This window comes from Metopolophium dirhodum, chromosome 1, assembly GCF_019925205.1.
Source record: "Metopolophium dirhodum isolate CAU chromosome 1, ASM1992520v1, whole genome shotgun sequence".
NCBI lineage: Eukaryota > Metazoa > Arthropoda > Insecta > Hemiptera > Aphididae > Metopolophium > Metopolophium dirhodum.
Genome location: NC_083560.1, coordinates 48,964,995 through 48,992,951, shown reverse-complemented (window position 1 = coordinate 48,992,951; position 27,957 = coordinate 48,964,995). Strand labels below are relative to the sequence as shown.

The window sequence follows — 27,957 nt, the reverse complement described above, 5'->3', positions numbered from 1 at the left end:
ATAAGTGGTTTTTTATTTGTATAAAGTAATACTTAAGAGGACACTACAGTACTACATGAATATTTGTTGTATCCGTCTTACAAGTTCATAGCATATTAAATGTACGCTCAGAAGATTAGGTTTAACTCGGTTAGTTTAAAGATAACACTGAATCGACCTTGATGGCAATAACATTATCTGTGTTTGTATGAGAGTTGTTTTACGATAAGTTCAGTTTTTAAGTGAGTTATGAATATTTTTAATTTACGCTATATTATATAGGCATAACTTACTAAAAATTGAACAATAGTAGAAAATCCCACATACAAAAACAGATAATTTACATACCTACCGGCTACCATAAAGTTTCATAGTTTCATAATAGGTCGATTCACTCTAATCTTTTAACTAACTGAGTTTAACGTGATCTGCTGAGCATAAATTTGCTATGTTACGCACTTGTGAGACGAAGACGTAAAATGGCCGTGTAGCGTCCTCTTAACACTAGTCAGTCTTAATGCGATCGCAAACAAAAACATGAACAGAAAATCAAATTTGAAATTCATGGAGCTACAAACGAAAGATTTTCAAAACCGCTAAATGAAAACTACTAAATGATGGATAATAATATCTACCACGGACTAAGATATAATATATAATGGACTGGGAACGAGCAGCTTATCAGTGGTCTCGAAAGTATGTACAAGAGGTAAATGCTGGTGGTCGCAATAATAATTGAGAGTTTAAAGCACCATCTGTATAAAAGACGGACTGGGATACAAAATGTGACGCTAAATAAAACCACTGGTAGTGCTGAAAACATTCAATTATGAGTGTTGATGATAACAGAGGATCCTTTTGCACGATTGGATCATCGCAGGAAATTCATGATGTCAAAAATGTCCACCAGAGTGAGTCACGTCTAGTCTAATCCCTATCATCTTATCAGTTATCGTTGATAAAAAAAACCAAAAATAATTATGAAAATAAAAACGAAATTTTTAAATTTTGCTATATTATGTATTTATGCCCTATTATAATATATTACTATCGTTGTTTTAAATTTTCAATCCTTAGCTATAAAAATTGAACATTTTATAATTTTTAACGATGTTTTAAAAATTTGTCACAATACAATAATAAAAATAATAATTTAAAATAAGTTTCAAGCTTTAAAAAATTGTCAATACAAACATACAGTTTAGTTATAGTAATAATAATTTAAAATAAGTTTTACGTTTTAAAAAATTTTTAATTTAATATCGTCATATCTATGTCAAAAAAAAAATAAATTATAAAATAATAAATATTAAAATAAATCATAATTAAATAATTAAATATTGTTTACAAGTAAGAATGATCAAACGCTGGTGTAGTACTTATAGTTAAAAATTCAGTGGAATTTTTCAATGCCCCTTTAATTTGTGTACCCTCAATAATTGATGATAGAGTTGATAGATGTTGATTTGGTACTTTTTTTTTTTAAATAAATCTTGCTTGCGGTTCAATTTTTCTTTTTCTCGTCAATTCTAAGTTTGACGTTTTTTTAAAATCTATTTTTTTCCTAACATTGTCAATATGTTATTGCACTGTTTAATTAAATACATTTGATCTTCTACATTCATATTTGATCGACTATGCATACCAAGTATCATTTCTAATTTGTTTTTAATTTCTTCATTGTTTATCATATTTTCATTTTGCTTCAATTTTTCTTATTTTTGTAAAAATCCATTATCGACAGCTAAATTACATGGTAATGGCAAAGAATGGTTTTCATTTTGTACTGTTTCTGAATCTGCTGCAGTCTGTCGTTTAGGACATGCATGTATATGTTTACAAATGTTAAAATATATAACATTATTCATACAAGTACATTTATAAGTGTGTACACATATTTTACAGACATTACAACGTAATAGACAATCACATGATACTGTAGTTTTTTCGACTCTATATTGAATATGTATGTCTGTCTCGGAATTAACCAACCAATTACCATTAACTTCAACAACCATATCCGGTGTAATTTTTGTACTTTTATTGTGAGCTGCCATAATTTGTGTCAGTTTATAAGATATTTTTTGTTTTGAAATTTTAACAATTCTTTCGAAACTATTGTCTCTCACCAACAACATTAGGGTATTAATCGATAAATCTAAATGTTTGCAGCGTTTGCCTTTTAAATAACAATATTTTATAGATTTATGAAGTGCTTCAAGGTACATGTTAGTATTAATACCAACATGTTTTCTATTGTAATAGACCCACTTTTCTGCTCTCTGTGAATATGTAGTCTTAAAGTACTTTTCGAAATCTGCTGTATCTTCATCATTTAGAAGATCATCTAATACCTTCTTCAGCTCAATCACAAAATTATTTTCGTCTGTTTCGTATAATAAAGCTTTTAAAGTTTTGAATACAATATTTTGTTTTTCATTCGAGTGAATCTTTCTTAAATTTTTTGCCCAGTTCCTTAATACATGCCAAGTACACAATAGCTGTTTGCCTGCAGGTCCCATTACAGCATTCCATCCGTTGTAAAATGCCGGTTCGTCATCAGACATAAAAATGTTTGCATTAATATTACCAGTTATAATTTTGATACACCGAAAAAAGTGGCTGTATACGGTAGTGTCAGATCGATTGGAAAAACAAAAGGCTCCATTTCCGTATTCATCTACTACAACTACTGTGTACAGTTGGAAGTTGTACCCATTTAGTCCATGTGTACCATCTAAACATACTTTGTCCTTTCCAAATTTTAATAATACCTCAGACTGAAGTTGAGTCATTATTACAAGACAAAAATCATTCATAGTGAAGCATGGAACACAATTATCATTAAATCCTTGTTGCTTATAATATAAAATTGGACTTTCATCACCTTTTTTCATCATTTCTTTTACCTACTGATCTACACTTATCGCATCATTTTGGTGTTTTTTTGTCGAGTATGAAATATTAAAGTCACGATTGATATTGTATATATCTTTTTTTTTCTAGAAAATGAATTCTTTTAATACTATCCATTTTAACGTTTGATGATCGAACATCTTGTAAAATTCTATTGACTGGAACACACCAGGATAATTTTCCTGTAAAAAATATTGATAGGTTATATTGAAACAATCTATTAATCATATATAATATATATAATAACAAACATAAATAACTTTATATTCGTTTAATGATTCATATAAGTTACCAGCAATCTAACTCCTATCTTCATTGAACAATCTTAGTTTTCCTAAATCCTTCGTATGCCATAAGTGTGTACTATAATATTGTACATTAATTTGTTTATTTTCTATGTGTACTTTCATGCTAGAAGGGCAAACATGGCCAGTTTTCACGGATCCACCACTTTTTGTACATTTGTGTCCCTGTTTAATGATTGGTTATATTAATCACAACTTGGTTAAGTACATTTTAGGTTAAATATCTTACTTTGATTGAAGTTCTTGGTCCAAATGATCTGTGGCAAAAATAGTATACATACTCTTTGTTTAAATTTTTTTTTTTTGATGACAACTTGACAAAGTGGCACTCTTCTTCATCTTCTATATTTTTTTTCCATTTGTTAAAATCAATTAATTTGTATTTTATTAAACTATACTTTTTTAGTTATTAGGTTACATTTACATAACTGACAAATTCAGTTTATGAAATATTATTATAAAATAAATACATGTCCACAATAACATCAAAAGTAAAAACCAATATTTTCAGCCAAATCACAAGAAATGTTAATATTTGACCTATAACATTTAAACAATATATTAATATTAAACTGAACAAACATTTTATAAGGAACGATACTTTCCAGTAGTGGCTGTCAAACTTGGTAAATGAAGAATTGTATGGTAATACATACATGTCTACAGTAACAGTATGATTGCCATTTCGCCATCAATAAAATAATGTAAATACTTAAATATGCTACAAATGTTTTAACAAATTAAGGTTGTATCCTCCACTCATCTTCAATTTCCTTTTAATAACTGAGTCCTAATATAGATGAAAAACCAATCACAGCCAAATCACAGTAATTGTTAACCAAATATAAATCACCTATAACATAACCAACCAACAATATTAATACTGTACAAACATTTTATAAGGAACGATACTTTCCAGTAATGGCTGTCAAACATGGTAAATGAAGAATTGTATGATAATACATACATGTCCACAGTAACAGCATGATTGCCATTTCGCCATCAATAAAATAATGTAAATACTTAAATATGCTACAAATGTTTTAACAAATTAAGGTTGTATCCTCCACTCATCTTCAATTTCCTTTTAATAACTGAGTCCTAATATAGATGAAAAACCAATCACAGCCAAATCACAGTAATTTGTTAACCAAATAGAAATCACCTATAACATAACCAACCAACAATATTAATACTGAACAAACATTTTATAAGGAACAATACTTTCCAGTAATGGCTGTCAAACATGGTAAATGAAGAATTGTATGGTAATACATACATGTCTACAGTAACAGTATGATTGCCATTTCGCCATCAATAAAATAATGTAAATACTTAAATATGCTACAAATGTTTTAACAAATTAAGGTTGTATCCTCCACTCATCTTCAATTTCCTTTTAATAACTGAGTCCTAATATAGATGAAAAACCAATCACAGCCAAATCACAGTAATTTGTTAACCAAATAGAAATCACCTATAACATAACCAACCAACAATATTAATACTGAACAAACATTTTATAAGGAACAATACTTTCCAGTAATGGCTGTCAAACATGGTAAATGAAGAATTGTATGGTAATACATACATGTCTACAGTAACAGTATGATTGCCATTTCGCCATCAATAAAATAATGTAAATACTTAAATATGCTACAAATGTTTTAACAAATTTAGGTTGTATCCTCCACTCATCTTCAATTTCCTTTTAATAACTGAGTCCTAATATAGATGAAAAACCAATCACAGCCAAATCACAGTAATTGTTAACCAAATATAAATCACCTATAACATAACCAACCAACAATATTAATACTGTACAAACATTTTATAAGGAACGATACTTTCCAGTAGGGAATGAAAAATGTTGTAATAATAATACATACATGTCTACAGAAACATCAAAAGTAAAAACAAATACTTTAACCTAAATCACTGAGTACATAAAAAACAATAAGTTAGTAATAATAATTGTTAACGGATATATAATGTTTTATTATAAATTAATATACCTTCTATAGCGTTAAAATTTAATATTGTTAGCTCAATATTAATGTTATGAGATTTTAAATGTACAATTAATCCTTTTATTGATGGAAATGATTATGTACAATTTGTATATGAACATAACATATTACTATGCTGACCATATAAATGAGCCTTTGTGTGTTTTATTATATTGGACTTCAAATCAAATGATGCATCGCAGTCATTACAATAATATACATTTTTAATTTTCTGAGTATCTTTATGTTTTGTTCTTAAATGCTTATTTAAACCAGACACTGATATGTATTTAGCATCACAATCACAAACTTGGCAATTAAACATGGTTCTTAATTAAAAATTTCTTAATGAATAAAATATTATAAAATATAATAAATAATTAAAAATTCTTAACACATAATCACGATACTGCTAAATATTGTCAAGAATCGTGATTATTATCAATGATAAGATGATAGGGATTAGACGTGACTCACTCTGGTGGATATTTTTGACATCATGGATCACAAAAAAATTTTTCCTGCGATGATCCAATTGTTCTTTTGCGGGCTGTCCCCCGTAACCCACCCACCTTGTCATTTCCAGTCCATTATATCTTAGTCCGTGATATCTACATATATTATAAGATAACACTATTATGAATAGTGATAAGATAACGTGATATCGCAATCCAGTGTAGACCATAATGGATATTAAGGAATGGATACTGGATAGGCCAATATGGATTTATAAATCCACCTTAGGATAGGCCATAAATTAAATAGAGAGAAGTGTGCCGGAATGGGGAAGAGAGAAAGGCGGTTTTTATTATTACCTCCCAATCTGGCAGAAGTCGTATCATAAATTATAAACACAAATATCCATATAGTACTAGATAGCGAGCTCCGACCATGAATTGAAGCATTAAGGTCGGGGGCAATTGTATACTATTTTATATGGTACATAAGATAAATTATGATTTATCATGTATTGTATTTAATTATTTCTAAACCTGTTGTTTTTAAAAAATAAAAAATATTTTATATAAATCATTTTACATTTAGTTACTATTTTATTTTACCATTAAAAACGATGTTCACTTGATAACAATGTAAATATACTTATATATACATATATATTATATATATATAGGAGTATAAACGAGGTAGAGAAGATAAGGTGACACCATCCACTTGTACATATTATGATCGCAAATTTTCTCGGCAGTTTAGTAGTACAAATGTCTCGTACAGGTAGCACCACTATTCGCCCAAAGGCCGGTTTTTATATTGTGAATACATTGTTTTAAATGTAAAATATTAAAAATTTTATACATTTTTGTCGTTTTTGATACTATTACTTCAAAATAAAAAATATTTACCAAATAAGAATTATTTTTAAGTCGTTATTCTATTTAATTGGGTACAATTAAAAATAGTTTTATTATATAAGAATTATATTTTAACAACTTTATGGCCGCCATATTACAATAGTGGATTACACTTCGATTACGCTTAACCCATTGGTTTTACCGGCCGAATTCTGCGGTTTAACCTGGGATCAACTATTGCTCATTTAATATTAAAAATAATACATTTTTTTGTATTTTAGTTTTTCCAATAATTGAGCAAATGGCATCTTCGAGCTAAAATAAATAATTATTATATTAATAATTTATAAGTATTATTATTTTAACTGATAATATATTTTATTCTCTATTGTAGGTATATCTTCTCTACATCATTTATTTTGAAATTTACTATAAATTTACTATAAATATCTGTGATTATATACAATAATATTATATATAAATCTATTTGTGTTAAGACTTCTATAACCTCCAAATGGATTCATCTTCGTTCCCGTAGGATAAAGACAAATGGCCTATCTATTCTTTAATATCTATGGTGTAGACGAATTTGTGTTGTATAATTATTATTTTTCTCAAAGTCATAGTCCATAGACATATTTATACTAAATAGTTACTAGAGAGCCTAGATAATGTTATACACCAAAATTAGCACACTCAAGTTAGACCTCTGCAACTACAGTCATGCTCCGTCTAGTTCTAGTATAGTATAATACTATAATGTCTATGCTCATATAGTTCATATTTCTTAATATTATTATGTAAGCTATTCATTGTCTACCAAAATGAATTAAACAGTAAGAAACAATGGTCATTTTGTCAGATATTCATCGCCTCTACCCTCCGTAAAATGTATTAATGAAAATTGTGAGAAAAAAAAATAAGAACATAATACATTTTGTAGGTACTTTTTAAGCCCATAAGTTATGTATATAATTTATTTATTAAATTATAATTATAATAGTTTATAATTTATTAGTACTGTTTAAGTGCAACGAGTTCCGAAGCCTTATAACTAGATTCCCTAATTCCTTCATTGTTCCGTTCCCGGGTTAATATTTTTTGACGGACGAAGAGACCGTGGCCCGACTATTGGCAACTTGGAGAATAGGTAGCTAGTGCAAATTACTAATTAGAGTATCAAGAGATGGATTCGTGGATTTTACATGAACTGTTTTGGAAATGATACTACATTTTTATTAATAAAATATTGGCTGTCATAATATGCATTATTAGTGCCGAAAAGATCATCAGAGTCCTAGAGTCTAGAGAGTAGAGAATTATGTAGACGCATAGAGCAATGGATATACAGTCGATGTACCTACACTGTATTATAGGTACATAGCGAGCCTTTTCCTATTCTTTCGTGTTATTTTCTTCACCCCCCCCCCCCCTTTCCGCTATCATTGTAGACTAGACAGTGACTCAGTTCGCCGTCTAGAAATTCACTAAACTAGACCGGTTTAAAATTATCCCACATTATTCCGCACCGGGACAATGAACCATGTAAATGATATGCCGATGCATTATTTTTCACACCGCGACCGGTTTAGTCCAGTGAATTTCTAATAGGTGTGACCATATATAGGTCGACGTCTAGAAGAAAATAATATGGAAATTCGATGAAATTTTGAAATCACTATGCCGGTAGTGGTGTGTGGAAATATGGTGGTGGCAAGTGGAGGGAATGAATTTATCGATGGAATGTGAACAAAAACGAAATAATGAAAGTTTTGTAGGTTTTTAGGTCTAGGTGAAAGTAGCAGAAACAAAAATGTAAAACGCAATTTTGCGTCCCGCGGCCTCCGCTCTTTAATTATTATGACGCATGCGTGTCGCACGACCATTATGTGTCGACCCCAGAAAACTACCGCGACCGGTGAACGGCAACGTTGCAGACTCGGAGCGGTGCCACGATACGGCAACGTTGCGTCCTTTAACCGGCGCGCACCGATGACGATAGCGGCAGGCGGACACCCAGGCAGAGCATAATATTAGTAATAATAATAGTAAAACGCGTGAGAGAGAGAGAGAGAGAGTGAGAGAGGGAGAAAACGCATCGGTTGGCCGCGTTTGAGCAAGAGAGAACAATGCTTTTCCTCGGGTTCCGTATTTCCGCTAGCCCGGCGGCGCCTATCGCCGTATCGCGTTTCGCATTCGCTTTATGGATTTTTGTTTGCGTTGCGCTGTTGCCCGCTCCAATGAAACATAATTTATTGTCCAATGGCCTAATGCCTTCGTTATAATCAATACAAGTTTCGTCGCGCAACAAATTGTTGTAATATTAATGATCACCGTGACTAGAATAATTATTGCGATCGACGAAAAATTATGTTTTGTAAATGAGAATTTTTTGTCGGCCACAAACATATCTATGTCTTATATGTCTATGCTATAGTCTATAATACCGGTAGCCTTTTATGGCACTGCGTTTTAGAATTTGAAAAACAGGGAAGGGTTAAATGTATTGTTTGATGGTAATGTTCTTTCGTTGTTGTGTCATACACAACATATTTTATCAGTTATGGACTATCGTTTACTTGTAATTCAACGCTCTCCATATTAACAAATTAGGTATAAAAAAGAATCAGTCATTCGATATTATCGTTAATGGCTGGTAAGTGGTATTTAAGTACTTAATTGAATTTTCAATGCTCACCTAATCACTCGTGATTATGGCCGATAAAAATATGCATTAGTTTGTATCAAAAGAGGTAAAATGGTATAATATACTTGGTCATTTACAACTTAGTGGACAATATATATATTTTTTTCTGACATATCAAAAATATTTTTTGCGGTGTGTAATAATTCCTAAACAAGCTTATAACAACTTAACGACCTAATATTAAGTATATTCTTGTAATAATTAATAATATTACATAGTAAATATAATATAGCGTAGGTATATGAAAAACGCCGAAACCATTAAAAAATATATTTAAAATTCTATGTACATTTTAATCTCAATAATGTATCAGAGTAAATACTTAAATATACCGTCACTGTTCGGACTAATAGAGGAGTGCTTAGTAGGAATTGTCAATATAGATGAATCAGTATATATGACTATACGAGTATTCAGTACCTATAAAAATAAAACACAATACCTAACAAACCTAAAAATGATTTTTGAGTTCTATAATTGTTCTATTAACAGTTCTATAAATGAATAAAATAATAAATATTTTCAGTACGTTTTCCAATGCACTATATAATAGACATAAATTACAACATTTAATCTGCATGTGCCTAATGCCAGCTGTTACCGTCAATTACAGTAATGACTGAAGTAATAAACAGTGTTATTAAGTATTTAAATACCTATCATGTCCTCCAATAGTTTAAGACCTGTTGAATACTATATTCTAATTTACGAGGACGTCGCACCCGAATATTATGTTGTCTCCGTCTAACACACGTATGATTAAGCAAATTTTCGTTCACTAGTTTCAATAGTGTGCTGTTAGTTTTGATATATATTGATATTAGAGTGAATTGACCTATTCTCAAACCTGTATGTAAGAACATTATCTGTGTTCTCTCGTTGGTTTTACACGGTATTTAAATTTTTAAGTGATCTATGAGCATGTATATATTATATTAATTCATTATTTTAAAGTATAGTGTTAATAGTGTTATACAGTTATTTGTCATCTGGTACTTAGAAAATAATGATTTTAATACGGGTATACTTGAATATTACACATTGTAATTTATTATTATAAATTATAATATAACTCTGGAAATAGCACATTGGGGAACATAATTGGGAAACATAATTGAGGAACAGCCAACAGGCCACAGACGGGATGTTTTGATTGTGTGTATAAGTGTATTATATTATTGGTATTTGCATTTTGTATCATATAATTATTATTAACCAAACGAATCACTATGGTTTATGCATGTGCATATAAATTTGTTTTTAAGATAAATCGCACGGTTCGTGATTTCGTGAACCCGCCCTTCCAGTTCTCGCCATCCAACATATATATACCTCAATATAGTACGCACGCGCCAATGAAAGATCAATGTACCCATGGAAACTATTGCAATCCACTCTCCTGTGACAAAAATAAGGCGTACCTAAGTTAATGCCTGCTGACATTTTATTATGAGATTGTAAATGTCATCTTCAAGTTTCATAATTTATTAATATAATATATACATTCATACAAATTACTTGAAGCGTTTTGAGCTATTCGTAGTGATTTTATTGCCTATTTGCCTCCTGTTTAACAAAAAGGTAAATTTCCAAACTGCTTTCGTTGTAAAAATACCGCCCATACCTAAACATCTTTCGTTTTTTAAAACAAAAATTCCTTCATATTTTACACATAGCGAGGATTGTCTCAAAAGAGGTAAAGTTAAAAATGTGTTTGTGATTTATTTAATTATACCTATACAATTAAAAAAATCACAAACACATTTTCAAAACAAAGAAAATTAGAAAGAATTTTTATTGTCGAATAGCGGAGCCGTTTAGGAACCAACAAACAATATGGATGGGGACCGTTTGGGTTTCATCAAAAATATAGTGGTCTCGTGGTTAAGTGCGTTTTGTGAATAATTTGATATTCAGCGACAATTGCTGTCAAAATGCAAGAATAATCCCATATCAACGACTGCCTATTTAAAATTGTGAATGCGTAGGCGACGGTAGTTAAGAATGTACTTCTCGTACTTTTTAAATGTATGCTAATTAGAATTGTTATCCTATCAATCCCTTGAGCGACCAATGAGCGACAGTGAATGGAAACCAAAATAATTGTGGTCGTCACATTTTCGTTTCAGTGTAAAGTATTAATAGAAAAACTATTTCTACTGTCGTCCAATAGTCACATACACTACAATATGTTTTTGTACTAGAGCTGTTGCGCCTGCAGTTGCCAGCTGGAACAACGGGGGAATATAGATTCAATGGTGGGGATAATATAATTTTTGCTTGGCCAGTTATTTTGTAGTTTAGACAATAAGCATTCATTTAGAATGTTTTTTATTTTCTTGTATTTTTCAAAACATTTTTTCAGTTAACAAATAATGAATAACTAATTTATAACATAATAAAATTTGCATAAATTAAAATATTTTGGTAGATAATTATATAAAAACGAGTAATAACGCGGCGAAACTGTAATATACTAATATTACTTTTATAAACGTTGTATACCTATACCTGTATTTCTCTCATATATAGGTAGTAGTGTAGCCGAGTAGGTCCGAATTTTATCCCAAATATTAGTGTACCGATTGCGTCCAAACAAATTGGTTCACAAAATAACGTATAATTAATAAAATAAAATATCTAAAATTTATATTTTCATTAAAATGCATCATAAATAGTATACACTTATAAATAGTAAATAATTGTTTACAATAATAAAAGATAGGTATGAAATAAAATGAATATTATGTCAATTAATAGTCAGTAAATAGTCAAATATTAAAATAATTGATCCATAATATAATTCAATAACCCAATTTCCTATTAAAAAAAGATATTTTATAAAATTTTGCAAAATAATTATTAACTTTACAATTTTTATTACTATTGATACCAATATGTCAATTGGCTTAATCAATTTTGTTATAACTTAAGAATAAAACGATTATAATATAAAACGATTCGTTTTGCAGAGTTATTAAATAAAGTAAATTTTACTTTACGTTTACAGTTTACTATTATCTATTGATGCCAATATATCAATAGACTTGCTTTTTTATACATATCACTATTACTATGGCATTATTCACTGTAACGGAGACATTATTTACATCATTTTTTGATGTAAGTCCTATAATAGTGTACGACAACTAGATCGAAGTAAAACGTGCATTTGTACGAAATCGTAGAATCTTTCCAGTTTCTAGAATATGAAAAATAAAGCTTCAATTCGAAAACAACTATATGGTTTTCTCATTACGTGAAATAATAAATAGTTATATTATGATTTATTTTAATATTGTAGAATTAAGTGCATATTGATACTATGATTTCTAATTATACTTGAAAAATTCATCGTCGAATAATGCCGACCACTTTATAGTATAGGTTCCTATATTATTTTGATCTATCCGTTGTTCAAATCCATGTTTCTTAATTGCGGACAGAGTAATAAAAACTATATGAGTTGCGGACGAAACCTCAAAAGGTGACACATAGGCGTGCGCATGGTGGAGGGGGGGTACCATACCACAAAGGTTAGTTAAAATATTCTGTTTTTTTAGTTCTAAAAAAAACAGAATATTCTTATTTAGTATATCTACATTAAACTTTTACATATTATACCTAACTAAAATACTAAAATACTGTTGTAATGAGTGAAAAGAAGATCATATAGCAGAAGAATAATCATTAGTCATTAAAGTTCACACTTTTTTTAAAAGTTGAATTTTGTGACCCGTAAATTGGGGTGACTTTGGACACGTACTTATTAGATTTCATTAACAACTGATGTTATAATTACAATGGGTGACTTCGGACAATATAGATATTTAAAAAAAAAATGTATTGAATTGAAATAAAAAAACCCCATACATTTATCGCAAATACAACATAATTTATTAAATATTCTAAAAAAATAATTATTTACTTTTCTATAAACATGTCAACTTAAAATTTATTTTTTACTTTTCTGTTTTTACTTATTGAGTTGTCATTTTTTTATAACTAACACCATCAACGAAATTTTAAGTAACATTAGGATTATAATTCTTTTATACGGACGACCACCTACATTGTTGACATATGATCTGGGCATAGTTAATGTGTTGTCCGAAGTCACCTACGTTTGGTAATAATTAAGACGATTTAACAGTACAGTGTGAGATCAATTTTTACTTAAAAATTTGCACATATAGATACAAATTTCCATTGATTTTATAGAATATTATAAAATCAATGCAATTACCAATTAACACAGACAAATTAACGGGTATACCTAGGTAACCGAAAACCGCAATCAAATATTTCTATTTGCTGTTGTGCTACAGTAATCAATGTAGTTATATAATTTAAAAATACAAAAATATAATATTTTGTATTTACCTCCATAACATGTACTATGACATCATTATGTCATCAATAAATATTATTTTCTTTGGAGGTTATAATAAATATTAACGTAGAGTATCAGTTTTCAACTTTTATTAAACGTGTATACTAAAATTATAAGATAACTAAAAAAAACATGGTGTTGTCCAAAGTCACCCCTTTTTACGGTAGTCATTAGTACAAGAATCTTTGTTACAGACATTTTTAAGGGGCCCCCTGCGGACAAAGTCTGTGCACGCCTATGAGGTGACATACGAATTGCGGACACAATTAATACTGTTTGTGGACAAATGTTCAAACATTATTTTTGATATAAAGATCGTGTTAGATATCGATGATTAGTATAATATATAATAAGATTGACGTTATTATAATCATGCATTAAGATTGTGAGCTTTTGAAATTTTAAGCAAAAAATACTGTTGAAAAGGAGGCATACAATTAAATGATGCAATATTCAAGTGGTGAAATTAATATATTAACATTTATACGAGCTAAATAAAAAAAATGTTGTGACAAAAATAATTGACAATATATTTATAAAAAAAACATTCACTATACATGATGACAGTGTATGTTTTATAAAAAAACATATTTAGTAATTTAGAATTTTCTTTTGCAAGACGCAACTCGCATCGCAAGGTTGAACTAACTTGATATCCACAATCCGCAATTAGTATTTTGATAACGAAACCCGTGTCCGAAATCGTTATATTATTATATTGACCTGAACAATTCGTTCGTAACGTTCAGCCGTTTAAATAATATAAATATGTAATTTTAGTGATAAAACCAATTAGGTACGTAGGTAAATGTTATTTTTTTGCTGTCACATCGCAGTCGCCCCTACTACTGTTATACTGTATATTATACGTAATATACTATATGCTTTACTGTATCTATACTAATACCAGCCCACACTCTTGGACAGCTGAAAAACTCCAGACTTCTACTTAATATAAAAATATATTTTACTCTCCGTGCCAGACGCCACCATTGTGATAACATACATTATACCAGTAGATGGCTTGACGACCGGCGTACCATTCAGCCTATAACGGACGCCTTGGGCGGGAGAGGAACAATCCAGATGTCATTGAACTTAAAGGCGGTTGTTTGACATACCAACACGCACACTCATGGGGCATAACCAGTAACGATCGGCGTCGCTGAAAGCTTGTGAAACGGATCAATACCGCCGTTGCCAGGTAACAAGGATTGGCATTTTAACGACGAGATCAGACAACATAGGTATAAAGAAACGAATGTTATATTGCGTCATTTGAACTTACCCCACGCAGCGTGGTCACTACCCATACCAAGCATTTCCAGTTAAAGGCCAGATGTGTTATGGTGGCCGGGCGTGAACTGGAGGAACGGAGGGGGTGCGCTGCCGCCATTTATACGATCCTTTGGATTGGGCGAACGAGTGACACACAGGACACAAAGGACGGTGAAATGTTGCTGAGTCAGCAAAGCCCCGAGTATCACAGTGGTGTCATTTAAATATTTAGGTACTTTACACTTAAGTATAATTTTATGTTGGGGAAAAACAACGACCGGCCAAATAGTCATTTTTAGGTATATACCTAAAATAAATTCAACAACCAAAAAGCCACTCATAGTTTATGTTCTATGCTCAGTTTAATAATGACATCCAATTTATCGATAAAAAAATAGTTTTAAAAGTTAATGAAAATTCCCAAAACGCCGAACATTTTTAGGCTCGGTCAAAAAGCTTGACAATTTTATACAAGTTATATATTATGTGTGTGCTGCTCACATGTGCAATATGTGTTGCTCATAATAATGTGTATTGCTCTTACTGAAACCTAAAAATCTAAAAAAATATAGGCACAATTTTATTGATATTGACTTATTTTGAAGTTTGATTTTTGACGGGATATTTAAACGAAGAATAACAGTTTTAGTTATATTCTCATATCCCTTGTAATTCAAAAATATTAATCACGGGGCCTTGAAAAGTTTACGTATACAACATTTTATTTTTCTATTCATAATAGCCTTTTTAAAAAGTTAATATTCATTTTAAACTATTACTTACCTGTTTTTAACATAAGTTTATTCACACCGTTCTACGGTTAGTTGAGTTAACTCAAAAGGTAATAACAATTATATATTTTGATATAAAATACATATACCATATTTTAAAAAAATGCAATGTTTTTGAAAAAATTAATTCGAATTACCGTATTACTAATACCAAGTAAAATAAATTACTCTAATAGCAATACAAATACCTATATAATAAAATATAATTAGTTATATTAGCAAGCAGACCAACTCCATGTACACAGATTCGTTTTTCGAATGCAATATTTTGTAATTGATAAGACCAAACATTTTTTAGGCCGTGCATAAAATAATTTAGCATCTTAAGCATTTTTAATAAAGAGTCGGACTAGATGGGTTACAGGCCAACCAGTCATTTTTATACTTCTGGCCTTCAAAGGGAGGCTTAAAGACCTTAAAGGGGCTACAAAACCATAATACGAAGGCGATTGCCTTCTGTCCACACCTAGTCAATGGTTCGATTAAATTGTTTTTACCTGAAGCGACTAGCACGACTATAGTCTATAGTACTATCCATAAATTAAATATTCTAGTAGAATTCTATAGAAGTATACGGATAGCGGCATCTTGATAAAAAAAATAAAAGATGCAAATGAATAAAATGTTTTCAATAAGTACGAGAGTATAGTGATCGATTAGGTAGATAATATACCTAACTGCTGGGTGAATTAATAGCTCACTGACAACAATTTTTTTATGTAGCTGAAACTACAATATTAAGTGAAATTACGCCTATCAATATAATGCAGAAAATCATACCAATCTTATAATATGACACACTATTTACTTTTATATATTATGACACATACACTCAGTATCGATTTTAGTGGAGTGGGAAATGGGAACATTGGATTTCCGCATTTTTTTTTTTTATAAATCTGATGTTAATTAGAAAATAATGTAAAAGCCCAATTTGAATTAAAAATACGAATTTTTTATATTTTTAATTGTATAAAAGACAATATTACCTATGCATTCACCATTTAGTTACAGTTCAATTATTGTATACTGTGTTGTAATGTACTTTCAAACTACTATTATGTTATTATATTATGTTTGAATATGTCTTATAGAAAATTAGAGTATACAATTTCACGACAAATCAATTACTATAAACATGTTGGTTGCGAAAAGAGCTGGAGAAATACGTTTTTAAAATATTAAAATACGTGCATTAATATATGCATGTATATTTTAAATATTATATTCACTAATAAGTAAGAATTTTTGAATTTTATTTAAATATGAAAAATTTTGTAAATATAATAAGGATATTAAACTTATAAAATATACCATTTTGATAATAGTAATCATATTATTTTTTGTACTGTGAAATGGGATATAGGTGACATCACATATTATATCTAGTGGCGCCACTTTTTATCAGTCTTGGGCGTCAAATGTTCTTGATCTGCCACTGCTATGAACAAATTAATATATATTAGATGGTTTAATAAAACAAATTCTAATAAACTAATTCCAATGTACATTAAAAGTTCTATTATGCAGAGCACAAACGACCAAATGCTAATACCTATAATAATCCACTAATAAATAATATCTACGACCATTGTTCTGAGTACCTACCTAAGTGGCTGTATGATAAAATGTTCAATTCCCTCAAGTTCATCTTAATCGGAACGTTTTGATCAGGATATTGGCCCTTGTTAATCTGAATAGTTGTTAGGTATACCTAAATCTCTTCGCGGTGGCGGTAAAATTGTAGCATGTAGCAGTTTCCCGCAGCGGTGTTGTACCGCTGCGTTATCGCCGGTGATTTTTGTTCCGGTGTGGGCCCCTACAATACATAAAAGCCTATTTCAAAAGCTAAGTCCGTGCAAATGAACGCATACTGAAAATGCATACATACTTATGGATTATGGATCATCCTTATCAGACATCGCATAAAAAATTGATAACACACGCTCGTACAGTTTTGAATTCTACGGCCGTAATATCGCTGTTCGCGTCGATTTTCTCTTCCATGTGTTTTTGCCGATCGACCGCGAACGGATACCCGCGACTTATTGGACCGAGTGGGTCGCTGGGCCGGTCTTCCATCAGTTACGTCAGTCGGCATTTCGAAACACTCGCGTCAACTGTTGTGTTTCTCCTTTTGCGAGAGATTTTTTGCCGATCGATGTTTGCAGGGAACTTTGCCAGTCTTACGTGAATTTCACGTCGACGACGTACTTCCTGTTTGAACGTGATCATTTTATTAATTTACGATGGAAACGGCCAGTGGTTCTGGGGCCATGTCACTGGGACATATAGACGACGAAAAATATTTTCTAATCACCCACGAAATTATGACCGCTGAAGAATTTACGTAAGCCACGATAAAATTTAGATTACATATTACATTATCGATGTAAATGTAATTATTTGTTGTCTAACAGGGAGTTCACTGACAACCGTAAATCATTTAACCAGAATATTTTGAACGGAAAAGCCACAAGAGAGGAATTATTGGTGCAAATAACACTCGAATCGATGATATTAAATACATGTGAACAGAAAATTAAAGTAAGCTCGTATTATAGAGTTCCACTGTAATTATTATGTAATGTGTGTAAATAGAGTATCATTATTGTTTGCTTATAAATGGTTCCCAAAAATAATAACTGGGCAACAGCAGTGACGCCAATAACCTAATTTCAGTGGCATCTTTTCAGTTTTCTAAAAAGAAAGGCAAAAGGTTGACCAGCCAAAATGGGTAACTTAAAAAGGGGGGAGTTGATGGGGGGGGGGGGGGGGGGGGGTGCTCGATGTATGAGGTCATAGTATATTTTAAACACTTCGGTGCCACTGGGCTACAGAATACTTACAACAGCGTAACAAGTTTTTCTCCTACCTATTAAGAACAGTAGTTAAAATTCCTATTGAACTTTACTAAACTTACAAATACCAAGTAGCAAATGGAAATTTTAATACAGTGATAGTGCAAATTATGCTGAATTTGTAATACTTGTATTAAGAATTTGATTATTTATATTTTATACATTTTCAGAAAGCTAGAATATAATATATTAACTAATAAATAAATACATTTATATAAGTTTGTAGTATAGACTAAAGAAAATACCTACAGCAGATAAAAATAACATAATATTACAATTTTTTTTATGTGCAGCAAGTAATGCGGGAAGCTTACACTGGAGAATTTAACTCAAAAATTAAATCTATTTTATCTAATCGGATACACGATATGTACATTGAACTGTTTAAGACGTTCAAATATGATGTTAATTTGGTTTCAAAATATATTCAATTTGGTTTGGAAAATGTAAGTAAAAATACATTTTAGATTATAACGCTTATTGTATAATCGTATAGTTAATACAAATGTTTTTTTTTATTTTCAATTGATTGATTATAATTAGGGAACGGATTATAATTTAAATAAATATTTTTATGTAATAATAGCACCGGAAGTTTTCGATATATGTATACGTTTTATTTAATTTCAAGTTATCTTATGCTAATTTTATTTTGAATATTTTTAAATATTTTAGAATAATTAAATTTTTTTACAAATAAATACATAAGTTATGTAATATTATAGAATTTCCGTGTATATTTCAATTATTTTACAAATAAACCACAAAACTATATGTCAATTATTTAATAATGCAATGGGTGTTTTGTGGCCGAATAATACACAATAATGTACTTTTATTTTTAACGGACGCCGCGCCGTATATGTGTAAGGCGGGAAAAGTGTTGTACACATTTTATCCAAGAATAATACATTTAAATTGTCTAGTACATGGTTTTCATCGTATAGCTTAAACAATTAGATTTCAATTTTCAGAAGTTGATTCGTTGATTCGTTAATTTACAACGTAAAATAAATATTTTAAAAAGCGCCAAGTCGTGTACAAACATTTAAAGATATGTACCTGGATTTAACTCTACCTCCCGAGCCTATTATAACTCGATGGTGTACGTGGTTATCAGCTGTATTATATTATTCAAATAACTTTGAAAAGATTAGAAATGTTGTCTTAAATTTAGATCCCGAAGCTGCAATGGAAATAAAAAAAACTGTTGAGCTCATAGACAGTAAAAATTTGCAAAACAATTTAGCATTTATTTCGACTAATTTTGGATTTTTGGTTGATACTATTTCAAAATTAGAAACTTCTAAAATGCCACTAACGGAGAGCTTAGAAATAGTTGATAATGCCATAAAGCAATTAGAACGGGTTCCTGGAGAAATTGGAGTTTTGACCAATTAAAAATTAAAAAATGTATTGGTAAAAAACACAGGTTTTAATACTGTAATGTCAATAAGAGACATACTATTAAACAAAACTCCAAATAACAATTATTCAGAAATTGAATACACTCCAAAAGAAATAATGTGTATGAAATATGCACCTGTCACGTCCGTTGATGTGGATAGGTCATTCAGCCGTTACAAAGCAATGTTAAGACCGAACCGCCGCCACTTTACATTTGAAAATTTCAAGCTTTATGTTGTTTCTAACTGTTTCCCACATGAAGACTATGATGATTCAGAATAGATTTTTAATTTTTTGATATTTTTTAATTAATTATTTAATAATTCTATGTTATTTTCAATTTAAATATTTAAATATTATACATTTATAAATAAATATTTATTAAGTAATAAACAAATATATATTTAAATATTTTTAATTTTATACTAAATTAAAATCCGTTCCCTAATTATAATTTATAAAATTAATATTACGTTATTTACAAAAAAAGATTTTTTTTCTAATTTGATCTTATAGTTGTGGTTTATGGTTAGTTTGCTGACACTCAATTTGTCGAACAAAAATTCAGTTTTTAATGGTTTTTAAAAATACCTAATTCACTGACAACGGCTACAACGATGATTTTATATGGGATTTGTACTTCTTGGTATACCTAGCAATATAACTATAATAGTATCGAAATCTGTGAACTCAAGTTATCAAACTTGGTCATTAGGTACTGTACGGAACATATGATTGTGCGACATATTATATAATGTAATTTAATAGATTTAATATTTTAACCGTTATGGGATGGATTAAAATTAAGTCAGAAAAAAATCTGGACTTACTTGAAGTGAATAGTAAATTATAGTATTCACAGAATATACCGTAAACGTTGAGACAACGAATACTATAAACTATAAAGTATAAACGTGTGGATAATTGTGGCGGTGGTGCAATATTGAACAATTTAAATGTAGTTATATCCAAACCACACACCTAATAAAATTATTATATTACATAATATTTATTTTTATTATACCAGATATTTTCTATGTGTAAAAATAAATAATTTTATTAAACAACGTGAATTCTAATCGGTGAACTGAGAAATCACCATACAGTTTCTTTACTTAATTAATTTTGTTTTTTATTTTTATGCAACTCAATCGATATTATGTTATAACCTACCTAATAACATTAAACATAAAAGCTGTAAATTTTGAAAAATTTAGAATAATTCCAATGTATTACCTACTTCTTATGGTTTTCCGGTTTTTTGTTTAAGAACATACCATATTATTACGAGAGTGGGATATATATATATTTATCTTAATTCTATTATTTATCAGTATATAATATAATATAAAATATTAACTGTATTGCCTATATTGCATGTCATTGTATTATTGTGTAGAAATAGTATTAGGAAAAGTAGGGAGAATAGTTGAGGACTTTCATACTTATTAGTTATTATTAAGTATTGACTTATAAAATTACATTTGAAAAGAAAATCAATTATTTAGTTATCATTAATGTGTTTGCACACTTTCAAAACGCGTAACTTCCGCACCCATACGTACATGCACATGTCATAAAGCGCTTGATGTACGTGAGAACTTTTTTTTTGGAAAATATATAATATGTTTTTATTTATTATATAATTTTTTTGGGTCATAAGTAGGAAAGAGTCTATAAAGCTCAAATTAAGTCGAGTATGGTTTAATAGCTTGGACGATCAAAATTCCTTGAGACCAAATCTCCGGATTATATATTATATATACGATTTTTACCATATATTAGGTTCAATTAGGCCTTAGAAGAATCAATAGATGGTTCAGGTCTATAAGAATAAGATTCCCCCCCCATCCTTAAAACTAAATATACATAGTAAATAATTGTGAAATAGTTATTAAATTGTTGCAGTATTTACCTAATTAGATTAGCTAACTTTCCTTATATGATACCTAATTACATAAAATTTACTATACCGGTTATCAATTAAATAATATTAAAACATAATATTCACTATTAATTTACAACTATCAAATATTTATAATTTCAGAAAAGATTAACTAAAAACTACAAAATTGTATTGGATGATATAATGGATTCATTTCATAGTGATTCAGAGATATACATAACAGGCGCACATCATGCTTTTACTGATTGTAACGACATAGAATCTGCCAGGCGATATATTTCATTTGGAATAAAATTTCATGAAGATTTAAAAAAATTATATGTTGAAGATTTTTGGATAGAAGTTAAAAATTTAAACCAAACAGGTGACACTTCTCTTCTAGCAACTTTAACAAAATATAACAATATTATTCAGCACTTCGAAGGTGATTTTGATCTACATTTTGATCTGGTGGATACAGCTTTAGACGAACACATAAAAATGACACAATTACAGAGTATTGTAATCAGGTACATATAGACACATTATTACGTTAAAAATTGTCAGTGTTTTGATGATCAACTTTATAGAGATATGGTGAATAAATATAGAAGAAATGAGCTCATGTGGCAAAAATTAGCTAAAATCCATTTAAATGGGTTTGTTTACAACTACGATACAGACATTTTACATAAAATTCAGAGCATGAGACAACACATTTCTATAAGGTTAGATTATATATTATTAAAATAATTGTATTATTTGGTACTAAAATATTTAGTTTCTAGGAACTATATCAATACTTATAATAAAGCTTTAACAGAGAGTTTATCTCCTAAAAGCAAACAAAATTTATGGGATTTGTTTTTGGATGATATCTTAGATATATATAGTTTAATTGATAGCGACGATCAAGTCACTCAAGACTTTATGAAGAAAAGTATTGATCGAACATTTGCTCTAGCATATTCCACTAATTCTATGAAACAACCTAGACATTTTCTTTTTTGGGTAATGCGAAATCTAATTTGAAATTTATATTTAAATGACATATTATGTATTTATTTATTTATGTAGGTAGAACGTAATAATGGCGGAGACGCTGAGGTAGCGATACTAAGGAGAGGACTGAATATTTCAAACGATAACTTTGAGATGTGGACAAAGTTGTTTGAATATTATTTACACCATGATTGTATGAGAAGAGCAATGAAAGTTTTGTTGGACTGTGTTGATATACTTAAAGACAAAGCTTTGCCCTTATGGGAAGTTATGGAGTTATGCGCCTTAAGCTCTGACGAGGAAATGGTATATATGGTACATACGTAAACTATATGTATATATTTATATAATTATGAACTTGAAGTACTTGTACCTACCTACTTTAACCCTACAATAATAATAATATTTAGTAATATTTATTAGAACGAAAATATTTTTGAAATAGTGTGTTTAGAAAATGCTTATACTTCTATATTGTTATTTTAATAACAAATTCACTCGATTGTGTTTCATTAATATTACCATTTTTTAATAATTAAGAAAAACATATTTTTTATAGTTATAGGACCAACTAGATCAAATTGTAGAAATGAGTAAAATAAAATAAAACAGATTTTTTCTCCGATGTATTTAAAACATTGGAATTTGATAGAATTTTTATAAAGACACATAATATAGCTGGTCGTTGCTTATAAAAAATTACAACTTTAAAAATAATTGTGATTGTTCAACTCCTTTTGGTTGCAACTTATATTCCCCTGTAGGCAATCTGACGTAGTCAGATCGCGGACAATGTGTGAAAATTCGATTTAATGCATGCTTGCAACTGATCTGCCCACTTAACCATTGGCAATCAGTAAAATAATAAATACCAATTTCTACTAATTATTTCTCCTATAACCAATTACAACCATTTATAAACAAAAATTTCCACCGTAAATCTCAAAATCCCCGTTTGAGCACCTCCCTCGGTTGGACCTACCGGTTCCATTTGTGAATCTAAATCGTCCCAGGAACCACTAAAACACACACAAAAAATGTCATCAAAATCGGTAAAGCCGTGTTTAGGAATTCATAAAGGCATAAAGCACACACACACAGACGGACAAACATTCATTTTTATATGTATAGATTAATACATTTTAAGACAGTTTTTCAGGCTGTATATGTAGTAAATTGCGTCTTCCTGCCAAAATTCCATCTAAATTTTTTAAAAGATACATACGTAGTTACATCCGAATTGTATCTCAAATAAAAGATATATTAGATAAAAACAAATTTTAAATTAGTATAGATAATGTCTTTAATTCTAACCACGGTTTCGGTGGACCAACATTTTGCATTGCTTTTACATTGTTTTTTTTCTTATTTTTATATTTATTCTACATCTATACATACGAATGTAGATTGAATTAAGTAAAAACGACAAACTTAGTATAACTTTGATACTTAAGAGTTAAATTATACACTTACGTACCTACAAACCACACGGGGTCCGCGATCTACCGCAGGTAGTCCGCCGACCTGATGACACTGCTGCGAATCTCACGGACAACGCCGAGATGGCTAGGTATACATTAAAATATAATATTATTTACACTTCAAAAGACATTGTTTCCACAGAGTGTTACACCCAAAAGGAGTTGAATCATCAGAATTTTTTTTCCGGGCAACGCCGGTTAATTCAGTTAGTTAATAATAATAATATATATTTTTTGTCAAAAATTATTTGATCAATATATCTACCTACAGTTATATTATAGGCATGCTCATATTTTGTCCATATTTATAGGTAGGTTGGAACCTACTTTATTTTATACATAATTTAGAAAATTATTAAGTTGTCTGTAATGTTTCTATTTATGTATCTAATTATTATTTATAAAATAATCAATGTCAACAATTATATATGCTTTAATATACGTATTAAGTAACTATTTCTAAATGTCTAAAATAAAGTAAATATTAAACTTGTTGGAAAATTTTGGTCGAAAAGTGAATCGGCCGATAAGGTACCTATGATTTAGTTGAACATGGTCTCGCCCAAGTACCTATCTATGGTACCTAAGGTTTTGTATGCCTAATATCCTATATTCTATAAGATAGTTATTGCACCCAATCAGTCAGATAAAAACTGGTTATACCACAGTCAATACTTATAGGTACAACGATATAAAATTGTTAACTGAAAAGTAGATTTTTGTGTTTATAGTTTTGCTTTTTTTATTGCAAATTAAAACAACTTACTTTTATATTTAAACGAATATATAATTTGTATTATAATATCTACATAAGTCATTCTCTATATATAGTCTAGGTTAGGTGATTTATATTTTATACTAAATTGTAGGTAGTAGGTACTTCCAAATAAAACGATATTTTAACACAAATAATTAGAATTTAAAAAGGTCCCGTTCAATATTAAATTGAAGTAACATTGTAATATTCTTTTACAGTTTTTTTTTATTTGCTTTTAGATCGAAGATTTTTACAATAAATCCTCATTCATTGTGAATGTTGAAGTAATTAATTTAAGATTCCGACCTGCATATTTAGAATGGTACGTTCTAACACGTGACTTAGCGAGTGGACGTAAAATTTTCAACGCCTTAAAATGTCTAAAGCCAAAATGTTACGATTTGTATAAAAGAATGATACAATTTGAAAAATTGAGTATAATTTCTAAAAAAAGCAAACATATTAAGTATATGAGAACATTATACAGTGAAACCTGCAATTTATTTGGACACGCAGACGTTGGTAAGGAATTTTTGATCTCTTCAATAGGTACCTAATTAATATATTTAAATAAATAATAGTTTTAAATTAATCCTTATAGAGTTATGGTGCGATTGCATAAAATTTGAGTATATGTACGGAGTCCCATCATTAGTAGGTATGATTTTTGACGCAGGAATGAACCTTTTAGAAAATCCAAGTTTAAAGGCAGAATTAACAGAGATGAAATACAAACTCGATGCACAATATCAGTTAGTATTATGATATTATTCATATCACATTTTATGTTAATTATACACTTAATTTAACCCCCTTTTTAGAGAAAATGATGTAATACACATTGAAGATGAAGGATGAACTATAATATTATCTACTTACTTAACTGAACTTTTCCATTTCAAGTATAAGCCCTCGTAGTTGTATAGTAGGTAGTAAACTAGTGTTCTTTACTAAGATATTTTTGTGCATCCCATATTTTTCATTTTTGTAAATTATTCAATTAACAACGTAAATACAATTTTTTTTAAATTTACTTTTGTAATGTGATGGGTGGGTTTTAATGTTATATTATTAAATTATTAAATTGGTTACACAGACGAACAGGCGTTTAAAATACATTTTCAAGTAACCAAGTTATTAAACTAGCTTTCTAACTTCTTAGACTTTATTGTAAGATAATCGTATAACTTTATTATTTTAAACACTGCTACCTTAATGTACAGGTACTCATTCTTTGCTAGTTTTTAACACGTATCATTAATAAAAATATGGTTTGTAGCTAATTAGAGAACTTAATAAGAATAATGTATTGTAACTTTTTATTACTCTAAGGCAGTAAGACATAACAACTACTTATAATACCATAATAAATCTTTTTTTATGTCACCAATCTTAAAATAAAGTTTAGAAGGAAATAAAAAAAATTTTCTAGAATAATTTCCAGTATTAATGTATTGAGTTTGGGTTTTAAAACACTGACAATAAAATAAAAAGTATTTTATGTTCATTATATTTTGTTATTTTGAAGTGCCACGGTGTTTTTCAATAATTTGTATTCAAACTAGTGTCTCCGCCCGGAGATCATCTATTGGCGACAAAAAAAAATATATTTAAAAATAATAAGTACCTATACGGCTATACCTACTCTGTACAGCTAGGGAACACGTCAATTCAGCGCATCCACACTCGACACCTTGCGATCGAAACCTGCCACCATGGCAGTGTCGCGTGAGGATGAAGAACAGATTTTTGTTGGGATGTAGGGTGTTCTTTTGGTGGACACATTATAAGTTCATACAAATTTGTACAGAATCTAGAATAGAGTGTTAATCAAATACAAATAAAGAAATTGTGCATTTATGCTGTTTGTGTATTCTTAATGCCGCATTGCCGCAGTTATGCGTTAAAATGTTGAAAATGTCAGCTTCACTTAAAATGTTTGTTTTGTACGCACCTTTTCCGATACACCATGTTATACGACAAAGATTATACTGCACCGGTTTTGAATAGGTAGTGAGAATTTATTATGTATACCTATTTTATACTTCATCAAAAATAAAATATCACATTCTTTATTATATGTATCTATTTATATTATTATTAAATTATTCGTGTGTGATAAAAAAACTTTAACTAACAGTTTTATTGTACCTATACCATTATTAGTAGTTTATTTAATAGTTATACACTTATAGGTCTACCTATTATTGTACCTACTTCATAGTTTATTATTTTTATTATTTTTATTATTATTATTATTATGTATAGCTTAAATTATAAAACTAGATTATTAAGTAATACTAACATATAGCATATGGTGAAAGATGTTTTTATTGAAGATTAACAGTAAACCAATTACTAAATTTAATTTGGACGATGCGTGGGTAAAAGGGAATAAGTCAAAATCACTACTTTTTAGGAAACAAAAAAATCTCTCATTTTCTTATTCGATTTTTTATTCGTCAATTATAATATCAGATAAGATAATGTCTTGATAAAGAAAACTAATATTATATGCTCTGTTCAGCGAGAGACCACGCCGCTTACCGACGAAAACTGATTCCCCACACAACACCCTGTCATTGGGGAACCGATTTTGATAGCATGGTGACGCGGAGGGATGCGCAGAATCGGCGTGCCCTCTCGGTGAATTGAGTATCGGTAGGTACGTATAACTACCAACAATTTTTTTTACAAGATCTTTTACTCGCGCTCTGACTAACTTATTAAGCTTTCCTGACAATACAATTATACATATACCTGCTTACTAAAAGTTAGTAAATACCCCTATTTTGACGGTTGCCACAATTACAATGGTATTTCTGGTATGCAATAATACCTCATGGTATACATGATGGATTTGGCGTAGTGCTATA

At 29.6% G+C, this 27,957-nt stretch overlaps 1 protein-coding gene and 1 pseudogene across 1 annotated transcript; one reads left to right on the top strand and one right to left on the bottom strand.

Moving 5' to 3' along the window:
* Positions 1 to 1,227: 1,227 nt before the first annotated feature.
* LOC132936553 (uncharacterized) lies at positions 1,228 to 3,682 on the bottom strand (annotated as a pseudogene).
* A 14,194-nt stretch (positions 3,683 to 17,876) lies between these two features.
* On the top strand, positions 17,877 to 25,939 carry LOC132944197 (U3 small nucleolar RNA-associated protein 6 homolog). Its single transcript, XM_061013425.1, has 10 exons — positions 17,877 to 18,038; positions 18,109 to 18,235; positions 18,843 to 18,995; positions 22,004 to 22,371; positions 22,432 to 22,569; positions 22,630 to 22,852; positions 22,919 to 23,149; positions 25,321 to 25,603; positions 25,683 to 25,833; positions 25,903 to 25,939. Exons 1-10 carry the CDS (start codon positions 17,938 to 17,940, stop codon positions 25,937 to 25,939), a joined length of 1,812 nt encoding a protein of 603 aa, XP_060869408.1. The 5' UTR covers positions 17,877 to 17,937.
* The last annotated feature ends 2,018 nt before the right edge of the window (positions 25,940 to 27,957 follow it).